Below are 24,106 nucleotides of genomic sequence, written 5' to 3'. Positions count from 1 at the left end.
ACATAATACAGTAAGTACACTGTTCATGTAATGCAAATAAGATAACAAAATCATTATTTACGCAGTGTCTGCAATGCATATGTTCGAGTAGAATACGTGCATACTTTTAGTAAGAATTAGCAGAATCTTACTGAGGAATATGTAACATTCGATAAGTTTTCATAGCTATTTATTTAATTTCTTATGTTCATTTATGTAATGAAGGGGCCACCAAAGTAAACTTTTTTTTAAAACAAAGGGAGCCTCCTCCTTGTGGGCAAATATAGGTTAGCCTGTAACTGAAAATGGCCAGTCTATGTATTTGGACTGCTTCACATCTTTATTGTTGCATGATAGTGGTGAAGTCAGTTTGTGCATTATTTATCCTTGGGCACTTACTCCTTTGATGATTTTTTTCATTGAACAGTAGATTCACCTGTAAGCGAACTGAATTGATAGTTTGTGTGTTTTTAATTCCACTTATGCAGAGAATAGCTAATCAGGACTGAAACTAAAGTTTAGTAGGATCTGAACCACTGCTTCAACCAGTTATTGAAGTCTGGTCTAATGCACAGGTTTGGCCTTGATTACACTTTTAGGTTGTGAGGATGGGGGAGAGATTTAGCACCAGATATGTTTTTAAGATGTATGAAAAATTCATGCATTCTTTACCTGTGCTACTCCTGCATGCATATCGTAGTCAACCATCGGTTTTTGTGTGTGTTGTTAGAAAGAGAGCACCCTGTGTTGCTGCATCTCCTCTTCCCTCCCGACCAGCAGCAGACGTGATTAATTTCAGTGTCTTGAAGATATTGTGCATGCATACTATTATTACTTTTAAAAATATTTACAAGTGTGAAGAAACAACCTTTTTTTCCCCTGTATACACCAGGGTACTTCAAGATTTTCATGCGTACTGCCAATGAGGCCAATAGAACAGTTGGTCGCAGGTCTCATTGCATTTTACTTTCACCGAAGATAATACCTCAGAATAAAAATAATGAAGTTTCATAAGTACTAAAGAAACTTTAGCAAGCCAGAAGCTACTCTGAGGCTGCATTTTGGACAGTCCTCCTATGTACTGAATGGTTGTCATTCATATATTTTATTTATTTATTTACTTGTGCTTTTTTACTGTTAAACAAATAAATAAGGAAATACTGGTTTTAGTTTGTAGGAACGATAGCATAGCATGATTTCATGCACTAATTGTGCTTTTTCCCCACTCTCAAGAACATTCTCGACTTTGAATTTATATAGGTTTACAATTTTATTGCAGCTGCATGAAGTGCACGAAATTGTGCCTAAAATTATGAAAAGTCAATTTTTTGGGGAGCAACAAAGAAAATACATAATAAAACTGATCTCATGGGTACAAATTAATTTACTCATATCACAGTGATAACTAGGGCTAGGAATTTTATGACCTAAAAATCATCAAAATATAAAAAATAAAATATGCTCTTATGACCCAAAATTTTACAAAATATGCCCTTATAACTGGACTGTTTCAAACATCAACATCTAAATGCAGAGATATTTGCACATATGTACTATTTTTAGTTCACTTTATGGGCACTGAGTTGAAATACACAATGAATACTTTCTCTAAATTTTCAAAGAAAAATGCAAAAGATCTTATACAGTGGAAAAAAAACTCGAGTGAAAATGGGAATAAGAGCAAATCCACTTAAAAAATGACTATATTTGTTGAAAATGTAAAACTATGCTGAATATGACCGAAAATTCATCAAAATATGCGTATCCCGTACTAATAGCCAAATATGCCCTTAAAAAGCACCTTAATTTAATTAGTTTCTTCATAATATGAATGTCTACATGTTTAGGGAACATATCACCCCTACCCTAAAAAAAATATGCTGTGTCATGAAAATGATCCTAGCCCTAGTCATAACTATTATCAAAATAGATAAGTATATCCTTCTTAAAGTATAGACAATTAATTGATTTTAGTAATCGAACAACATATTTCAGTCCTTTAATGTTTTGCGCAATACGAAACTACTAAATTCAATATCCAATTGACTGTAGTGTTGAATCCGAACGACGTCTGCATATAGCTTGCTTGCTGCGTTGCTATGGCAACCAACGTAGTTCGGTACCTAGACGGCGGCGGCAGCACCATTCCACCTCCCTGTTCCTCATTGGCCAATTTATTTCAAAATTTCTGACGTCATCTCAAGCCGTCTGCTAAAAAGTTTCCATTGTAAGTATAGGGAGTTATTTCTCTCCCCTAATCTAAAGCCCCTATCACACGGAACTGGATTTCTAGTTGGAATGCCCTAGTTGGCGATGAACTGACTGTCGAGGTAGAAATTATGGCCGCCTGGCTGACTGCTTGACTGGTTTTGAGGAATAGGACATGTTCTAATTGCTACTAACTTCTTCAACTAGATTCTGTGGAACAGCCAATCAGAGCAAAGTTTGGCCATGTGAAGATAATCTGTGAGTTTGCAAAGTAGCCCTTTTTGTCTGTGGTTTCCGAGTGCATACAGCGCGAAAGGCATGTTTACAATTGAAAAAGCTAAAATATTCTTCCATACTTGTATAGTAAACGTTGTAAAGTATGTATTTTATCAGCGCTGTTCTTCTCTACCTAAAATTATTTAATACGAAGCGATATTCCTCTCCGTTGAATAGTTATCGTATTTTAAAAGTGTGAAGTGATACGTTGTTTACATCTCGCGCGGCCGCCATTATGGGAACGGAAGACTATCGACAAGTACGGTGTAACAAGTACCGTGTGAGGCGAAAACTAGCAAATGGGTAGCCAGTCCAGCGTCAACTAGAGCGTTCCTACTAGAAATCCAGTTCCGTGTGATAGGGGCTTTATTCTCTTTGATGCTTACTTTTGGTAACATACTTTTTTGGCCGAGTCTGCTGCCACGCACGTGTCAGCAGTAAGAATAAGCGTCAAATTTGCTCCTGCCACGTAATTCGTCTGCTAAGAGGATGTTACAAATCTTAAGAACAGATTGAGACAAGAGACATGCAAGTTTATGATTACTGAGAATTAATGTACAGGTAATTTAGAACCTTTTTCTTTAGAAAGCATTTAGCGATATTATTTTAATGCTAACAGAACCTAACCTAACTACGAAAGCATTTAGGTTTATTATTAGAAGAATGCTAAGGGACATAATCTTATTAAAACATTTTTGAGAAAGTAATCGCTACAACTTCACAGTATGCGTTACAGACGTAATAGCATACATAGAATGATGAAACGATAAGACAAAGACAGAGTCTGCTGCCACGCGCATCTTTTTTGAGGTTCCAGCACAAAAAGAAATTGGCAGCAGACACTACCTAATTTTTTACTTGGAAAGATAAATTGATCTGGAGAATCTATTATGGCACTGCAGGTTGTTTTCTGCTTTATAAACTGTTCAGGCAGCAGGAAATATTTCACCCTGATTTTTCCAGAACGAGGATAGTAATTATATAATATTTAGTTTTTGAAATTTAGATGAATATGAATCCTTACCTACTTCAGCAGTGGGGGAAAAAGGGGGGCTATTACCCCCAACTTTTGTCCCTGCAGTAGAGGTGTGCGGGATCCCAAAAAGTCGGAACCGGGATCGAGGGGGGGGATTCCCGTCCCGATCCCGACTTCGGAAAATGACTTACCGACTTTTCGGGATCCCAAGCAGTCGGGAAATACCGAATGGTCATTTTAAAAAGTCGTTAATTCTCGACGTTTTCTGCATTGTAAATGTTTGGTACTTATCGGAAATTGTTAGTTTTTGTACCAGAAGTGCAAAAACAAGCACTTAAGGTGGAAATTACGTGTAGAATTCGAGATTTGAAGAGCTTTGGGAAATTTCGAACATATCCCGTCCCGAAAATTTCTCGACTTTTCGGGAAATTGAGAATTTTCCCCGTCCCGAATATCGGGATTTAAAGAATTTCCCGTCTCGACCCAAAAAATTATGTCCCGCCCCGCACACCGCTACCCTGCAGTGTGGTAAAGCTTATCTCCAAAGGTAAATAAACTGTCCTTGCCGTCACTGTACTCATAAAAATGAGTATTTTTTCTATAACGACTTTAACTATAATTTACTGGGAAAAGGTTGACTTTCTTTTGTTTAAAACATATTTAAAACATGTTTAAAACATGTTTTTTTAACTCATGTTTAAAACTATGTTTAAAACAAAAGAAACATGTTTTAAACAAATAAAACAGTTTGTTTTGTTCTTTTTTAAAAAAACATAAATTTTGCCAACCCTGTTGTATCCACAGATTTCGTCTCTCTACGTTCTTCGGAAACCTACGAAGTGATACTTGACTCAATATTTTTTTTCCCGATCGAACCATCGAACTGTGCAACCATATCCTACACAGATTTTCCTTGTAAAAGAATCTCCACTTTGCCCTTTTATATTAACGTCCATAGCACGTAAGCGTAACCGGATGTTCGAGGGGGGACCAGACGAGTGCGCATGCTCCGCAGTAGCTCCGCCTTTAACACCGTCTATTTTCTTGCCTTTGACATTCTTTTTTTTTTAATAGTGGGCCAAAGGGGTAGGTTATGTCCCCCACCAACCCTTCTTGGGCACATCACTGGTGACTTCATCACTGTTCGTCAACAACATGGGGAAATTTTCGGAACAGAAACGTGGATTTCCCAACACCGAATATCTCGAATTCTATACAAAACACTATCCCGCCCCCTTCTGCAAGAAAAACCGCCAATCCATTTCCGATGACCAAAATCGGCCAATCCCCTCCCAGTATCGAAATTTCTGGATACAATTTACTTGGTAATGACAACTGACTTTGGATAGTTTTTTCAATCCTTTCCTTACATTTTCTTACTTGCAATGAAAATGAAGTAATGGAAGAAAATGTAATTTTGACTATGTGAGGAAGATAATTATTTTTCTATCTGAGATGTGCTTTTAAGGCGTTTCAATGAAGTTTCTTGTATGATACTATGTGTAATCTTAATTGATGCATAATCGATCATGTGTTCAAATCAGACATCATGAGGAAGTTTCGCTTCACGGACACGACACGACACGAACGCAAAACGAGAGGACAATTTTGCATTACTGTTGTCATTTGTTTTCGTTTTCCCAGCCAGCCGTCACCGTAGTCCTTCGGTGGCAAACGGGTTATTTGCTATTCGACTCTTATTTTATGTTTAAAAAAAGAATTGAAAGAAATAAGAAGGCAGAGTTCATTAACACTTTCGGTTAATCCGTTTATATAATTGTTTGTTCAGAATGTGTGAAGAATAGCAGAAACTTGTACTAGCAGTACAATGTGAATAAGCTGTATGGATTGAAAACTATTTTGAGGTAAGCAGACAGCGGCTAGCTGCCAATGTACTATGTTATTGACGTGTCTAAATTGAATGTGATTAGTAATTTTCTATGTTACAAATCACAAATCTGTAGTACTATGATCGTAGTACTTGGTAAGACTAAGAAATTGGTTAAAATAGCTACAACGAAGGTGTGGTGGAAACACTGAAGTTAGGAATACTAATTTGCGAGTTCTGAAGGATTATTGTAATTTTTTTTTCTGATCACTATTGCTTATATTTAATCCCATGCTGGGAGTAACGTGGCTAGATTTACGTACCGTATAATCCAAAGCGTTGAAATTAATTAATACAGGATCACATTAGGCCACTTTCAATATGTGATGATTAAAGACGTATTGTTGGAAATGTACAATATATGGAAGTAAAAACGATTGTAACTGAATGAATACCCTATCGATAGTTTTACAGAATCGGAACCTTCTGATAGTCATCACATAAGAATTGGTTCCTGTACCACCAAAAGTGACTTTTCATTATCTTAATCTATCAACTAGTCTTTCATTTATTTTTAGGTTCAGAAAAAAATTGTAGGAAACCTTGAAAAACTGATAGGTTGGACTGACATTCACCATCTTCTTTTTTCCCCCCCGTGTAAGTTTTATTTTGAGGATTATATTTTCTAGACAGTGTTCATTGTAAATTTTTGATTGTGTTTTCAACTTCAGGTTGCTCAACCCTAGAACACTGCCGTGTTCCCATATTACTGTATAACTACCACTATGTAAATGTTACGTACATGCAGTGAATGATTTTTAACATAAACCTTGGTTTATAAAATCAATGTGACAAATATTTTTTTAATATTATTTTGTTTGTTTTTCTACATTTTGGAGTTTTTATTCTTTATAAAATATAGAGCATGGCTTTATTAAATTCAGAATATATGAAAATAATGTATTAGTTGACAAACTTGTACATACATTAAGAATTAATGCGATAAATACACAATGAAAACAAATTTTGCAAATAATTATGACATTGTTAACAAGGAAAAAAGACACCTTAGAAAAAAATAGTGCATTTCTGGACAAGTTGTGAGTGTGAATAATGTATCCATTGATCGCTGCGATGTTCATCATATAGAAAAATGAGAGGGCCCATCGCTTATTTTTTCTTCAGCAATCATTCGTTGGCACATTTGATCAAAAGCGTCTACTCCACCCTTTGTAGAATTGTAGGTCAAAATGATTTCGGGTTTCTTACTTTCATTGTTGATTGTTGCATCTTTGTGCATTGTTGAAATTAAAGCCGCAATTTTGTTTTGTTTGGCCTTATATGATACAGCAGTTACATCATCGTGAAACAGGAGGAGGCTTGATCCAGTCTTTCTCTCTTGAAAATCTAAATGTTTGAACTCTGGTGGCAGTTCTTGTTTATTTTTCTTTATTGTTCTGACCATTGTTAGTTTTTTCTTTGAGAAGTTTTTCAGCAAGTGGAACACTTGCGGACCAATTGTCACAAGTTATGTTCCTGTTGCTTCCAGCAACAGTTTCAACCGATTTTTCCACGTTATAATCTCCTGCTGGGATGCCCTTAGGCATGGAACCCTTCCCTACGTATGGTATTGCATTGAACATGTATTTAGTTCCGGAACATATTCTGGGCCGTTGTCGCTATCGTAATCACTGATATCAGAGTCCTCAACTTCCAAAATATCTTCTTCATTCTCTTCCAGCGCCTCTTCTTCTTCACAACGCAAATTTTATCAGTTGTCAGACATTTTCACTATGCGTATTACTACTGGCATGCAAAATTTATGTGAATACAAATGGCGTTATTACTACATGCACGTCAAAATTACGTGCAAGATTTTTCTTCTGTTACTATTGCTACGTATTATTGACGTACAGAGTCCCACATAATGCACAAACTTAAAGACGTTCACTGCTTCCATCCTCCTTACCACAGTGCTGCCACGCACCTGACAGAATGCCCGAGGAATACCATAAGCAGAGGCGTAGGTGGGTGCGATGTGGGAGGTAGGGGAGGGAATTGAGCGCGAAGCATACGTAAATTTTACGTACGGTAGTGTTCTAGGGTTAATGAGAATATGCATTCTATTTATTTAGTTTTAGGTTTATTTCAGTGATTGCCCTAATGTGATAAATATATGTTGCCAAGTCCAAGGATTTCAGATTCTCAAATTTCCAAAAACATATGGAAAGTTAATTAAAATGGAGCATGGGCACGTGCTATCTCGGCCCCGAGCTAAACTGAACACACTCTATTTGACAAGATTTTGCTACATATATTTATAAATTCCAAATAAATAAAGATCAAATGTCTTTGAATCTTGTACAGTAGGACCCCCCTATCAGCTAATGTTCCCAACATATGGCTCCCTTCCCCTTTTCCCTCATGGGAGAGCTGCTACATTGTAAAGTAAGCTTACCAGGTACTCACTTTACACAGTTTTGACATGTAACTGATATTTTATGAATTAATTTTGATATTTAAAAACTTGCCTCTAAGGCTGTCTTAGTTAAATTTAAGGCAAAAATTTAATTCCAGAGGACCACGTATGTTATGTTTTCTGCTCAATTAATGTTTTCATTTTAAAAATGTCTAGCATTCTATTTGATCTTCAGTTGACTATATTTTGTCATGCTTGTTATTTGTGAGTTTTACTTGAGTTACTCCACTTTAATCTTGTACATGTAGAAAACAAAGATTTGTTGTTCTCCTCTTCTTACGTGATGCCACAAAAATTTAAGAATGCTGAGGTGACCAGTAAATGTTGAATTATATATCTTCACACACACACATCTGTATGTGACTGTCTATGCACAGAGATGCCATTATTGCATAGGTACTTTTTCCCAGGTTAGTGCTGAAGTATAATGCTAAGAGCTTTTCATTTACATGTATTCTGAATCCTTGCTCCTGTTTGGGAACATTCGAGCATTTGTTATTTCCTTATTTTGTTTTGACTTCTGTAATTTCTGCCTGTTTTTTCAAACTATTTTTTATCCACAGGTGGATTGGTGAACTTATTCCATTGCTATATGATGGAGAGAAGGATAAGCATAGATTGAGGGAAGTTTTATTATTTGTTGCAAATTCTAGATGGCATGACCCATAATCGAACCCAGGAACATTTAGATCAGAGGTGAGTGTTAACAGTTATAATTGCCATTAACTTTCTTGCAAATAGTCTTGTAAAAAAAAATATTCATTTCAGTTGAAACTGCAAGATTAAAAAATAGGCCCAAGTTCCTTTTGTTTTATTGCGATTTCATCATGCTAGGAATCCAATTTTTACATGGTTCGATTTTGATGTATGTCTGTTAAACATACTGCAGAGTTTTAGCAATTACTTAAGTTTTTGTTCAATATATGCTTTCGTGGTTAGGTTAGGCAGGTTAGGTTTGGTTCCCTTAGCATTAACATAAAGTCCCTAAATGCATTCTACTAAGGTTCCGATTTACTTCTACATTCATTCCCACGTTTCTACGATATTTACTGTCGCTTGTCGACTAAGAGTATCTTGTCCATGAGAAGTGCGTAAGGTAATTTTCAAGTTGACATAAATAACTTTTTTTTAGTCCAAACAGTGCTCATTACTTTAAGGAAGGTTCAAATTTTGTGTGACAATGATTTCCAAAATTCTACGATAATTAGTCTTTGTGCTAGGAAAACTCATAACACAATCGGAACCATTACCACCTAGATAAATAAGATTATCAGAATTCGTGTAAATTCAGCTCAGCACTCATTTCACCCCTAAATATGTGCTTCATCATCGAAAAATGTCCTCAGTATGTTCAATCACGCATATCCGAACAACATCGGTTTTTCTCGATTTTCTCCTCGAGGAAATTTTTTCTCGCCTTGGGATTTAGTTTGTTGAATTCATATATGACACGTATTCCTTATGAAAAGGATGTAAACTAGACTCGTACCATTTTTTTTCCAATTTTAACAATACATGAGCTGACCCATGTGGCGGAGTGGTTAGCAAATCGTGCTACGATGCCAGGGGTCCCGGGTTCGAGTACCAGCCTGGGCTTGGATGTTTGTTTGTGTCCATTCATCAATTTCATCATATCATCACTCATCCCCATCTTCGCAAATTAGCCAAAAGTGGCACAAAAAGCAAATTAAATAAAGCAAATCAATTATCAAGACATGAATAATGCCTGATGCTAATAGAGTACAGGTATTCTGAAGAAAAACTCATTATTTTATCCAATATTAGTGCATACTCAAATGATCACTGTCACATTGTCGCTTTGAAACCAGTAGTTCTCACTGTAAGTGAAGTTCATGTGTGTGTACATCTAAGGCTGTTGACTCTTAAAGTCAGGTATTAGAGACTAAAGTTGACTCTAGTAACACTTTTCAAGTTTTCCTGCTATCTGCTAGTGTAGAGTTCAATCCAGTGGTGGCTCATAGTAAACCAAAGTGGAGGGACGATAGGCCACACATTTGCTCTATTAGTAATGCTAGTTTAAATGATGAATTTTGTATAACAGCTAATGTGGTAAGAAATTGATATATTTGTGTTTACTGAATATCGTGTTTTATATGTTTGCACGTATTGTTATAAATTTAATAATTATTTAACAGTAATACGAAGATCATGAATGATGGAAGAAGAGATAGAATTCTAACAGATTTAGTCGTAGCATTTTTTAACTTAACAGAGGGAAAAATTCAGAAGAGAAATTGGTAAATCTCCGGGAAACTTATTTCTTCAATTTTACAGGAGAAAGTACTTACGGAACTGAATTTCTGTAGACTTTTGAAAGGTCGTGGAAGTGTTTTCTCCCTTCGTTCAATTTCTTCGGCTGGTAAATCATGTATTTTCCGACATTAAATGTGTCTCCAATGCACAAAAGCTCTTGCCTCCATTACCTTCCACTACGTGAAGCAGATGTTCCGTGCGTTTGATGATGTAACCCCCGGTCAGTGTTTCCAACCACACCGTTGTTTTGCAAGAAGATGACAATTTTAACTGTTTGTCGTACCTAACCTAATCTTACCTTGCCATGCATGGTTCGTGGGGCTATTTATGAATGGTTTGTGGAGCTATCCATGCATGGTTCATGATGCTATCGATACATGGTGTGTGGTGCTCTCCGTAAATGATGTGTGGGGCTATGCATGCATGGTTCGTGGGGCTATCCATGCATGGTTCGTGGAGTTTTCGAACCCGGGAAAAAATACAAAATCAGTAACATGAAAGTAGGTATTTTTTAGTGACGAAAGGTTGGAAACACTGCATACCTACTGATGATAGACAATGCTAGTCAAGATTTGCCCGCCATTTTGTGTGTAACGCAAGCGAAAAAGCAACGAACAATAATTACTCGATATGTGGAAAATTGAAACTATGTGGAAAATCCCACCTTAAAGAATCCTTAGCAATACAGAATAGGTAAGTACAAATGTGAAACATTACAAAATAAACGAATTTGAGACGTTTCCCGGATATCAGAATTTTACATACAGGTTGATAAGCATAATAATGAATATTTGTGTGCATTGAATGTGAAAATTATTAGTAAGAAGTAGCACAGAAAAAGTAAATGACACCAAAGTAAATATATAATGGGAAAGGTGACATCTTCCTTACGAGAAGAGAACCTCTCTACAAATGTACGAAGTAAAAACTTCAAACTTACCAGAAACCTTCTTCAGACATGCTTGTAGTGAAAGTTCATCCAGGACATTCTAGATTTTAGCAAGCGGGTTATCAACAAGTTTCTTATGTTTCTTATTTTTATTTTATCATCCAGACTTCTGGTAGAAAAACTTTGCACCAACAAGTCATCCACACCGCGACAAACATACAACTACCGAAAACGATTCACTTACTCCATGGAAAATGAAAAAACAACACAAGTGTCAATTCTTGGAAATTCTTTCATCGCATTATCTGGTAGTTTTTTTGCCTCAGGGTTGCCAGACACAGAAAAGATGTATATATATATTGTTTGTGTTCGGTGGCAGTTGTTTAAGCAATATAATTCAGAGGGCAAGTGAAATTTTATTCTTGCCATAATCACATAGGAAAGTGTAATCTTTTTTTCTGTAGTAAAACTTAGTGATTTTTTATTGTAAGGTTCTCATGTAATATTTATGTTCTGTTTGTAACCATTCATGTTTATTTTATATTGTAGAGAAATAAACATGATTGGTATTTGGTACATGGTGTTATGAGCTGTCATAGTCTAGATTTTGTGAAATCTAATTAATTTCCTTTTTTTGTAGATGATGTGAGGAGAGTTGCAATGCGTAAGCAACAATTCCTCATATTTGTTTTTGTATCTTTGTGCTGTTGGGCCGTGGTTACATATTGTATATTTATTCATCGTCCTCTTGGAAACAAATTGGATGACGAGGTAAGAAAATCTTGAATTTGCATATTTGGTCTTAAGTATATACATTGCTGATCAATTCCCTTACTTGCAGCATGAATAAATATTGTTGCTTGGAATTTTTGTAGCACAATTCAGTTTTAAAAGTAATAGATAACCAACAGAGTATTCAGATGTGAAGCAGAATTTCATTAATGTCTACAGTAATTTCTTTCTTGTTTTAGTAATACACAAAGTATAGCGTGATTGAGAAAAGTCCTACAAACTGACATGCAGTTGAACATAATTGTTCATAAATAGTTGTTGACACTTTCTGTAGGGTTCCAAACTACTGTAGCAATGTGAATATAAGAACAAGTAGAAAAGTAATGTTCAACAGTGAATGCTGTGCAGATTGGTGGCTGAGCATGTCAAGACTGTCTCACCACCATAGTTTGCAGGTTCATCCCAGCTTGGGCATAGATGTTCTTTGGGAATGCTACTTCATCATGATTAGCCAAAAGGTGATGGAAAATCCACTCTAAATACCAAATACAGTAAACCCTCGTTAACACGAATCCCAAGGGACCGAAAAATCAAGAGTTCGTGTTAAAAATATTCGTGCTAACCGGAGTTTTTCAGTTTTGTTTGCAGATGTATGCCTGTCTGCTTCCTCTTGGCCATGACTCCCATCTTACTGCTTGCAACTTGATGTTACTCGTACTGGCTATGTTTTAAAGAATAGAAAAACACATTTGAACACATTGTTGATCTGAATCTGTTGGTTACAATACTGTATAAGTTGATTGTTGATAAGATGATAGAGGTTGTTGAGCAATTTCTTACATACTTAGCAGAGGAACAAGAGAAAAAAATTATGAAAAACTTTCAAAGTTCATGTTAAATAAGATCTAGACGCAACAGACTAAAAAGCCGTTCGTAATTTGTGGTAACCGAAATTCACGTTAACAGATAAAACATTCTATAACATATAATACATCCCTGCCGGGACCAACATTTTGTTCATGTTAACCGAGTGTTTGTCTTAAGCGAGTTTGTGTTAACAAGGGTTTACTGTATTTAAAAAAAAAATGCAAATACACACTGTCAGTAAAAGCAGCATATTGCTCACAACACTAACAAACACCTATTGGAACTCATTCAGACTGTGCTTATTGACCACATCATGTATCATGAATCACAACCCATAGTGCTGCCACCTACTGAGAATATGGCAGCTATATTGTATACAATAAAACATATATTTGAAGGTCAGGTTGCTTGACTTTTCGATCACACTGTAGTATAAAACTATAGTATGTATAAATACTTGAATGCTGCTGTCCCTATTAGATATTTAAGAAATTAGCTAAGCATATACATAATAATACTTTTCTTCCTGTTTCACTGACATGTATTTCCATCACTTGCAGAAAGGTGCCAAACTAGGAAACCGTCTTTCATATTTAGAGCATGAATTAAGGGAGCAGTCCAAAGTGAACTCTTTGCTTCTGAGCAAGCTTCGTCAAATAATTGAAGATGGCAGTAAGTGATTGAACATGGTCTTGCATTGAATATTAGGAGTCACAAAATGTGGCTGTAAATTATAAATTGGTAACTAATGAATCATTTAGTAACTAAGCCACAACATTTAATTACTAAAGCTGAAAACTGGATCCTGAAATATGATTCAGTACTAATGTATACAGGCAACATATTAGTATAATTTTAAAATTTTACGGATCATGCAATAATGAAAAAGATATTACACTCTGGAACTATTTAATGTACTCCTTTGTTTTGGAATGAAACATATAAAGAGAAACATCTTGGTCAGTATGGTGCTTCAAAAACCTGTCACACTTCAGAGTTTGACAAACAAATAGGGGTTTCAAAAATCAAAGTACACTATTGTCCACATTATACATGATACACTTGAAAACCAGAATATTTATTTTAAAAAATGTGTTTGATGCTAGATTTTCAAAAAATATAGTTTTTTTTAATGTGTGTGAAATTCAAACATTGAAAATCGTGTTATACTATTAGATTCTGTGTACAAAAAAAATTCAAAACTACTCTAATTGATAAGCCTCATGAAATATGAACATAAGGCTCCAAAAAAATCTCCATTATAAATAGCTGACTGTTTTGAAACCACTGCTTATGTCCAGATATGAATTCCATGTTGTAAGTTCGATTTTAAATTTAGAAATGAATGTCCTTTATCAGTAAAGAGATAAACGAAAGCCATGGATCAAGTAAAACATTGGTAACACCTGTATTTTCATTGATTTGAAACACTGTGGGGGAAAAAGGCGAAAAACTTTGACACAAGCGAGATTCTTGTCATCAGTTTTGAGATTCATGGAATTTAAATACATGTTTCTTCCTTTTCAGAACGTTTGAAGTTTTTAAACGATGCAACTCGAGAAGACAACAGAAAAAAATTGATCGAAGAGCAAGAAATTTTTCTAAAAAAGCAAGCATCTAACTTCAGTATACAAGAAAAGGAGGAGGTAAGTTTTGAGCAGTTGTTAATTTACCCTCTCTACGTTAAGGTACACCATTGTGTTATTTAGATCGTGTTGACTTGTGGTAAAATCTAAGACTGCATTTCTTTACAAGATTTCATACCGTTTTGCAACTATGCATTGCATAGTAAACCAAAGTGGAGGGACGATAGGCCACAAATTTGCTCTATTAGTAATGCTAGTTTAAATGATGAATTTTGTATAACAGCCAATGTGGTTAGTGCATGTTCGTTTTGGACTTAAGCAGTGACGAAGCGTGACATCTTCACGTAGTCATCCCAAGATTTGCCAAACTTCAGGGTAGATCCTGCGGGGGGGTTTACGTGTATTTTTTTAGTAATCATTCCTCATTTTGCCATATTTTTCTGTCTGACGTTCTTTTATTATTATTATTATTATTATTATTATTAATATTTTAAGAATATTGTGCCTAAGCAGGGATTATGACCCTCACCAACCCTTCCTTGAGCATGCCACTGGACACTTGGAAGAATCGTGATGACTCCAGAGAAACCCTGCCGTGGCTGAGAAAAAAAGGCCTGTTATGACACAGACCTTCAAGGGTGGGGGAAAGTAGAGGTGGTTGGACTTTGGACCTTGGCGTAGGGTGTGGCTGTTCGGAAGTGTTCTGCACTGGCAGAGACCAGAACGATTCGCACCATTCTGCGATAAGCTGAGACGTCTTACACCATGCCTTCAATAGGAAACTTGGCAGGAGGGTTCGGTTAGAGGGGGTAGTACCGGGCTCTTATTTCGATGCGCTGAACTTCAGCGAATCTCTTGCGTATTTCGAGTTTCATGCTGTCACTTGGCTTATTTCGCACAAATATGCAAATATCCTGACTTATTTTTTTACTTCTTCTGTCAAATATTTAAAATGCAATATTTTTAATATTTTGCTTGGTTATCTGATGAGCATCTGGACTTAAGTCTCGGTTGTTACAACAAATTGCAATTAAGCACCCTACTATACAGTGTAAAAACAAGGAAAAACTGTAACTGTATGGAAAAGATTGCATCAAATCAGTACAATGATTGGAAATTGAGTATACTAATGATAAATAATAGCACTGTGCTTAGTAATCGCACCGCACCGTCTCCGGTTCAATTACTATTAGGCATCAAACTCATACTAAGGGACAGGTAAGCAAAACGACTGAATAAGGTGTAAGTGATTGTAGCTATTTCCTATTGTAAACTGTGTATTCAGTCGTGATTAACATATCTGTGTATAAAGTGGACTTCAAATTATCTGTTGACATAAAAATATGAGTACATATCATTAGCACTGGTATTAGTCAGAAATTTTTGTAGGTGGGGGTTCAGGCTGCTGGTAAAACTTGACTAGTAGAAATAATATTAATTATTATTATCATGATTATATTGTTATTTTACAATAAGAACTATTGTAAACTAATAAAAAATAAACAAATTTAATCCCAAATTACTTATTATTTTTACATTTCATACAGTTATTGTACTGAACGTCATAGTTATTGTATTTTCTTTTTAACTTTTGCACACCTAGTAGAATATGAAAATATAACATGATTCCTGTATTTGACACTAAATTTTATTGATCTAGTCCATTTTTTACTTTGGTCATTCTGTTTGAATACTGTAATTTGAAATGAACGATGCCAATTTTTGCCCATGATCAGAATTATTTAAATTTCCTAAATTGAAGTGTCTGTTTTGTGTGAAATGTTTCAATTGATTTTAATTTTTGTTACAGGGTGGCCTTGGGGGCGATAAAACAAAATACACTGCTGTTCTAGGTGATGAGAAATATCCTACAATAGCTGTAATAGTGTTTGCGTGTAATCGAGTAACTGTCAAAAGATGTATTGATCAATTAGTGAAGTATCGCCCCTCTAAGGACCAGTTTCCTATAATTGTTAGCCAAGATTGTGATCATCAGGCTACATCTGATGTAATAGATTCTTATGGAGATCAAGTTATACATATAAGGGTATGTACATTGTAGAGAGAGAGATTTGTAATTTACTGGATGTTTTTGTAAACAGTGGTCATATTTGCTGGCAGATAACACCATGCCTTTTTTTTTTAATTAATTAATTTATTTATTTAGAGACCTATGCAGACATTTCATAATGTTCTGCAGGATTAGGATAATTTATTACAAGAAGAGTATTGCACTTACTGCAACAAAACCAGCATCCTGCCATCTGGATATAATTTTTGTTGTTGTGTGTAAAATTATTAAAAAATAAAACAGATAGATTGATATGATATAATTCCAGTGCAATACTTATAATTTTAAAATCTATAAATATTTAGTTGTTATACTGTTATGATGATGTAGTCAAGAAAAAACATATGTAGAAACTTAACATGTTAAATTTGTTTCTTATAATATTCCTGTTATGGCCCGAAAACACTAGGTACACATATTATTTACCTGATGTCAGTAAATAAATCAGCTGCCATTGATTTCCCCAGCTATCAATGAAGTCACCAGGATAGAAGGTATTTCACAGCATAGACACTGATGTTTGCTTCGGTACATGTTCTAATCACCAACACATTCAGCAAGCTATTTGTTAGTGTTTTCACCATCGTGTTATGTCTATCCAAGAATACATGTGTTATGTCAACTAATGCTGTGTAACGAAATGGCTGAAATGTGGATAATATTAACATGTACACACATTCTTATTTTTATTAGTTAGATGAGATTTTGCTCCTGGGTCATTCCACACCAATTCAACGAGGTCATGTCGCCCACCAATCCCGATTTCGATGAAATTTTGTCCACAGCCTTCCCTTGTGGATGAAATAAACCCCTAAATTTTTTCACTATATCTCAAACGGTTTTCATTTTACAGCACTTTGAAATGTCATTAGATCGTGTTGTCTGTCACTCTTGTGACCTTTGACACAAGACACCCTTGCTTACATTTTATTTCTTTTCTCCTTAACCAATGGTCAGATCTCTTTGAAATTTTACACAAAGTTCAATGAAATAATTAGGATTTCAGAAAAAATACATCACCACTCAAAATGTTTTACAAAAGCCTATAAAAAGACTAATGATGAACTTGTAGCCTAATTTTTGTGTTTGGAAACTAGGTTGCGAAAACCAGAATTTTCAGCATGTGAGCTTCATGGAACCAATGAATGAATTTTTTTTTTTTTTTTACTCCTGACAAAAATTTTACTTTTTTTTGGACATTGCGTTAAATTTCAGGGTCAATCCATACACATTGCGTAAAATTTCAGGGTCAATCCGTACCAAATGGTCCAGCACTGGTCGCTCGACCATTTTTTAAAAAAATAATTTGTTTGTCGTAACCCCTGTACAAGGGTAGTTCAAAACGCATTATATTTCTAAAACTAGACTTCATTGCTATATTTCATTGCTTACCTACTAATCAAATATATCCTACACATTGCTTTTCATTCAAAATTGAAAAAGCAGTCAGTTTTGACCCTAAATTTCAGCCATTTGCATTAGATATGGTGAAAAAAATTACGGAACATAAAGTGTAGCCTGAAATGTTCTGAAAACAATGTTTTTTACCTCAGATATCTATAATTTTTATTAGCTGAGTTATCATAATTATCACAACTGTCTGCAAAGGCCAAAAATGTCGCAAGTCATGCAACAAAAATGGCTGCCATTTTCAAACGAGGTCTAGTTTTAATAAAATATGCTTGTTTTGAACTACCCTTGTACAGGGGTTACGACAAACAAATGAAAATTTTTAAAAATGCTTGAGCGGCCAGTGCAGGACTATTTGGTATGGATTGACCCTGAAATTTTATGCAATGTCCAAAAAGAGTAAAATTTTTGTCAGGAGTAAACAAAATCATAAATTCCATTCATTGTAGAGAAAGAGCATGTCTTTGCAATGACTTTCAACATAAAAAACTTGTGGTTCCATCAAGACCACATGCTGAAAATTCTGGTTTTCGCAACCTAGTTTCCAGTGATCGGAACGCTACATTTTAAAAGTAGCTTCGCTACAGCTACAGCTACATTTACCAAAAAGTAGCTCGCTACGCTACTCCTGTTCGCTACTTTTTGCTCTACTTCTGCATAAAAAAAATGAAAACAATGATATGGGTATTAAAAAAATGCCCTACTACTGGTAAATAGATTGTTATTTTTTATCATGATGCCAGTCATTCGATAATTTTGATAGCAATGTTACTTCAGTTACTTATTTTTACAATAGTTTTTGAGAATACCATACCTACGCAAGTGGCATACCAATTCAAATTTCATATATGAATATTGCAATTAGGGTGTTGCCCAAATTAATTATTACAACTATACACAAATAAAATTTGGTAGGATTACGTATTTATGTTCACATCAACATATTTTTCTTGAGGATAAATATTTCATTTTTTATGGACTGATATGAAGTCAGCCTTTTGAATGAAAAAAACCTGGAGCCCTTTGACTACAAAAGGGCCCCAGGTTCGATACCCAGCAGAGGTACATAGTGGTTAGGATCCAGTCTCGATTAGATTATCTATGCTTAAAATGGACTCACAACAAAAACTAGGAAAGATGCCAAGTTGGGACGATGAGATCCACCTGCTCCTCCATTCCCCACACTGCTCATCATTCTTCCTCGTTCTCACAATTAGCCGAAAGTGGCAGAAAGGGACTATAGATAAGAGAATAATTAAATAAAATATTCATCCTCATTGTCATGATTGAGAGAAGTGGAAGAATAGATGAGGAGGTAAACAGAAGAGGACAAATGAATGGTGGTGGACTATATCAAAGCGTTAGAAGATTAATATGGAATAGGGATGTACCTATGAAATGCAAGAATGTAATATGTAACATACTATGTGCCAATAATTATGTATGGAGCAGAGATTTGGACAATGACATAGAGACAAAGAAAAGATGCAGGCAGTGGAGATTAGATTTCTAAAGAGTATTTTGAGGAAGACTAGAAGGGATAGAATAAGAAATGAGGAGATCCGACAGACAGTGGGTGTAGTGAAGCTTCAGGACAGAATAGATCAGGCACAGGTGAAATGGTTCGGACACATGAGGAGGATGGATGCAGAAAGACTACCAGTAAGAGCTTACAATGCACAAGGAGTGGGAATAAGGCCAAGGGGGAGACCAAGATGTCGGTGGAAAGAGCATATACTAGAGAGTGTTAGGAGACAAGATTGGAACACCTTGGAAAGAGAGGAGTTGTGAAAGACCAGGAAAAAATGGAGAGGCTTGACTTCTATGCTGACCCAGCCAGAGGCAGGAAACGGCGAAGGATGATGATGTCATGATTAGCAAAAGTTACAGAAAAGTGACGCAAAAGTAGGAGAAATACATAAATTTGAAAACTATGTATATTAACTAAAGAAAATTGTCGTTTCTGCAGGAAAGTCAATAACTCGTACATACTTTTTGCAATATGATAAAATTATTGGGAAACTATCGTATAAACCTGAGTGTTCTAAACGTATTGTAATTTTAAAATTTGTGAACAAATACTATCGCGAAAATAATTGTAATTACAGAAACTCTATAATTCTTGTAACAATAATTTCTTGCTGGTGAGATCCTATATACTGACGATGATCAATGCTGTTAACGTACTGAGCCATTTATTGCTGGCACTATTCCCTTGTCAGTGCAGTGGATATTCCATTGCTCGTTTTTGCACTGTAAGTTGTGTCTTACACAGCAATTAATGACATTTTGGTGTCTCTTACACCATGAATATCCACAGGATTTGTTCGGGGGTGACGCAAACGAGGCACTTTTTTCCAGTGGTGCAGCAAACGAGGCAAAATAGCGATGCAGCTAAAAAAACGTAGCTCTTAGCAGGAATATATTCATATATGTCAGTTAGTTATCTGGATATCTGAATTCTTCATATACTAATTAAATTACACAGATATCTATAATCTACAATCTAGATAATCTGTATCTCCATGTAATAGACTGTCTTTATGAACCTCCTGCAAAATTAAGGGTTATTGTCGATTTTTTCTGACGCTGTTGCCACATTCAAAAATTCACCTCAAAATGCCGAGAAAAAATGTAGCTGTAGCGAAATTTTCGCTACAACTACAGGAATTTTGTAGCTTCGCTACCACTATAACTACAATTTTCAAAATGTAGCGTCGCTACAGCTACAAATTTTGTAGCTAGCTACAGTAGTGACGCTACAAGTAGCTCGCTACTTCTGACCACTGCTAGTTTCCCACCACAAAAATTAGGCTACAAGTTCATTATTAGTCTTTATATAGGCTTTTGTAAATTTTTTTGAGTGGTGATGTATTTCTTTCTGAAATTCTAATTATTTCATTGGACTTTGTGTAAAATTTCAGAGAGATCTGATCATTGGTTAAGGAGAAAAGAAATAAAATGTATGCAAGGGTAACTTGTGTCGAGGGTCTCAAGAGTGACAGACAACACTGACTTAATTTCAAAGTGCTGTAAAATGAAAACCATTTGAGATAGAGTGAAAAAATTTAGGGAGTTTCTTTCAACCACAAGGGAAGGCTGTGTACCAAATTTCATTGATATCAGAGCTGGTGGGTGACAGAATCTTAGTTTTTGTATTGATTTGATGTGGAATGACCTTCCTGTGAAATTTTTATTTTCCTAACATTTTAATAGCATATGCATGCACTACTATCAAGTGTTACAATATTGTATTCACTGTCTAGATATTAAAACAAAAATGCAGGCTTGTCCAGGACTTGAACCAGGTGTCTGTGATGCTGTGACAGCTAAGCTACGTATCCTACCCTGGTTTTACCTGTGTGCGTAACTTGTGCAATAGAAAGTAATAATTTTATGATTGTTGATTAAAAACAGCCTTGCTTTATAGAATACATAATGAACTAACAAATGGTCCAATTGTGTGAATAACAATGTAGTGTATCAGTTTCATAGGTTAACAAAATGTAATGCAGAGGTATAATTTTCTTTGCAGCAACCAGACCAAAGCGACATTCCAGTTCCACCAAAGGAAAAGAAGTTCGGTGGTTACTTTAAGATTGCCCGCCACTATGGTTGGGCTTTGAATGTAACTTTCTTTGACTTTGGTTTTGAAACTGCTGTAATAGTTGAAGGTAGTTATTTTAATTTTTTGCATTTACTAAGGCTGAGCCGATACCACTTTGAACCGATACGGATTCTAATACTCTCACGATTCCAACCGATACTGGAAAACTGTAATAATTAAAATTTGTTTAAAATATTGATCAATACCTATTGATGTGTAAATAATCTTATGCAATTATATGCATGAATTTACCAATAAATTTGCTTTAGAATATTCAAAAATTACATCAGAATATTGAAAATAGATGGTATGTAATACAAAATACAGTTTTTCTTTCATAATTTGTGCAAAATGAAAATAAACTTTGAATTTTGCATGATTTCCAAGATAATTAGACTCTGCATAAAATGTCTCGCGTATTTTTACGTACCCTGTGAGAGAGACCAATATGCCGGAAAAGTATCAGCTGGTATCGGTCAGTACAGATACATCGGCTTAGCCCTAGCATATACTAAAGTGAGAGAAGTAAAAATGACACTTAAGGCTCTTAGTTCTTTGTAAATGTCCCATCATCAATTTCATCATGTCATCACTCATCCTCATCTTCATGATTAGCGGGAAAGTGGCAGAAAAATTAAGTAATCTAAACCAAATCAATCAATCAAATCTTGCAACCCAACAAGGCCTTGGTGCCTGGAACCACGGCCAGGATAATCCTGTGGGGTTGTGCTGTCCTGTGTTTGTCCTAGTTTTAGTTGATTGAGTTGGTGTTTTAAGTCCACTTTATGCACAGTAAGGGTAATTGGCACTGGACCTACAGTTTAAAGTGGGATCCGAACCACTATGTGGCTCCACTGGGTATTGAACCTGGGACTCCTTGATTACAAGGCAACGACACTACCACTGTGCCATATGGGAGGCCTCCTAGTTTTAGTTGTTGGTAGTCTAGGCAAGTATTAGTTTTATCAATTGATTGAGGAAGCTTTTAACAGCCATATTTTTCTTGTTAGGTTCCTGTCTTCCATTGTGTTTCAGTGAAGGGGCTTAACCCCATATTGCATGATGGGCACATATGTCCTATGTGCTGATGTGCCTATACTTTTGAAATCAATTAATCTATTCCTGCTCATAAAATAATTTCAGTTTTCACCTTTCTAAAGGAATACACCTGACTTTTTGTGAAGTCTTCAGAAAAAGTCAGGTGTATCCCTTTGGACCTCCACAGTTTGTGGAATTACTTGAACTTCATAATTATGTATGGAACATAGTAGGAATGGGCTGATATTCTGAAATGTTTAACAAAGAAGCTTAATGTAGGTATGACAGCAATCAGAAAAATACAGATGTAAACCTTTACTTACATACCAGTGCATATGAATTATATCTGTATACTCATAAAAATCATTTAAAAAATGAAAGAATTTCGCACTAAGTAGGATGCTATTTATAGATGTATCAGATCTAGAATACAGCGTAATGAGGGTATAAAATTGTAACATAAAGTTCAACTTCTGGTCTTTTCATCCATAAATAGGACAGAAATCACTTAAGATAGTCCGGAACAAGGATGTTCATTTTTTTATATTTTTTTTATATGCAGAGCCACTAAACTACTTGAGCATTTAATCACCAGTTATATTTTTTTTATATTTGTGATAATGATAATTCTTAAGAATAGAGTTAGGGTTTTATAAATACTAGGTTTAACCACAGAAAAACCATGTATGTGGCATCCCTGGTCTGCCGTGAAAGCTAGTCATTTGTTGATGCTCTGGCTGGGGAAGGTAGTTAAGAATATCGCATGAAAACATGTACATTAAAGTGTACATGCATGCATCAATGTTAAAGATGGAGAGAGAGACAAAGATAGAAGTGAGAATTTTCATGGTATTGAAATGATGTGAAGTAAGTAATATTTTGTTACAATCAGTAAAATTTTATTCCAGATGATTTGGACATTGCTCCAGACTTTTTTGAATACTTCCTTGGAACCTATCCAATTCTTCACCAGGATCCAACATTGTGGTGCGTGTCAGCATGGAATGACAACGGGAAGGCTGAGTTAGTGGATATCAATTCTCCTGACCTCTTGTATCGTACAGACTTTTTCCCTGGCCTAGGCTGGATGTTAAAGAAAAGCTTGTGGATAGAGCTGAGTCCTAAGTGGCCCAAGTCGTAAGTACTTAGTATAGTACACACATAAAGCAGAGCTTTGTTTCATGAAGTTATTGTGTGATGGCTCACAATCTGTAGTTTACGTTTAAGTTATGGTATACCAAACTCGCCTCTTAGATTTGACACAACATTTCAACATTCTTGTTAGAAGAAACTTGTTTTTCACATACCAATAACTAGGGAAAGGCAGAAAATAATTTTGATTATAATCTCTAGGAATGAAAATTTTCGATGTGTTCTTTTTTTTGACAGTTTTAACAGATTACTAATGAAATGTTACTCCTAAATTTGTGATAGAATAATTACTGGACTTAATTTCAATCCATGGATTTTATCAGAGAATCTCCGCAGGATAACCAAATATTTTCAATTCTTCAATGTGAAGCAAATGATGATGATGTGTATTTGAAGCAGATTAGAATTTTTCCATACCATTTGCAGCGCAATCTTGCAGAATGCTATGAAAAATGACATGTCCTTTCCATTCTGGTTTCTTCTTATGATGTATGGGCATCCAAGAAGACATACACTATGTAGCCAAAAGTCACCGGACACCCAAGTTAACGTGGCAGTAGTGCCATGGTCAGGGCTGTTTTTCCGGCTTTGTTCTCTGGCCATTAATTTTGGTCAATGGCAACATGAACAGTCGTGTTTATGAGGACATTTGACACACTGTGTCAACAGTTTGGAATGGGCTCTTTTCTCTATCGGCACGATAATGCACCTGTCCATAAAGCAGGGTCCATTGC

At 35.5% G+C, this 24,106-nt stretch overlaps 1 protein-coding gene across 1 annotated transcript in view; it reads left to right on the top strand.

Annotated features, from left to right (window-relative positions):
* The first annotated feature begins 5,045 nt into the window (after nucleotides 1-5,045).
* Mgat1 (alpha-1,3-mannosyl-glycoprotein 2-beta-N-acetylglucosaminyltransferase) overlaps nucleotides 5,046-24,106 on the top strand; it is a 39,898-nt gene continuing 20,837 nt past the window's right edge. The window contains exons 1-8 of the mRNA XM_083136446.1: nucleotides 5,046-5,304; nucleotides 8,310-8,442; nucleotides 11,550-11,680; nucleotides 13,069-13,180; nucleotides 14,036-14,154; nucleotides 15,905-16,141; nucleotides 21,111-21,249; nucleotides 23,129-23,357. Of these exons, the coding sequence (XP_082992572.1) occupies nucleotides 11,570-11,680; nucleotides 13,069-13,180; nucleotides 14,036-14,154; nucleotides 15,905-16,141; nucleotides 21,111-21,249; nucleotides 23,129-23,357 (947 nt within the window). The 5' untranslated portion in view covers nucleotides 5,046-5,304; nucleotides 8,310-8,442; nucleotides 11,550-11,569. The remainder of the gene's footprint in view (nucleotides 5,305-8,309; nucleotides 8,443-11,549; nucleotides 11,681-13,068; nucleotides 13,181-14,035; nucleotides 14,155-15,904; nucleotides 16,142-21,110; nucleotides 21,250-23,128; nucleotides 23,358-24,106) is intronic.

This window comes from Lepisma saccharinum, chromosome 1, assembly GCF_977018435.1.
Source record: "Lepisma saccharinum chromosome 1, izLepSacc3.1, whole genome shotgun sequence".
Classification (NCBI taxonomy): domain Eukaryota; kingdom Metazoa; phylum Arthropoda; class Insecta; order Zygentoma; family Lepismatidae; genus Lepisma; species Lepisma saccharinum.
The sequence above is the reverse complement of the archived record's forward strand: the minus strand, read 5'-3'. Positions and strand labels throughout refer to the sequence as shown.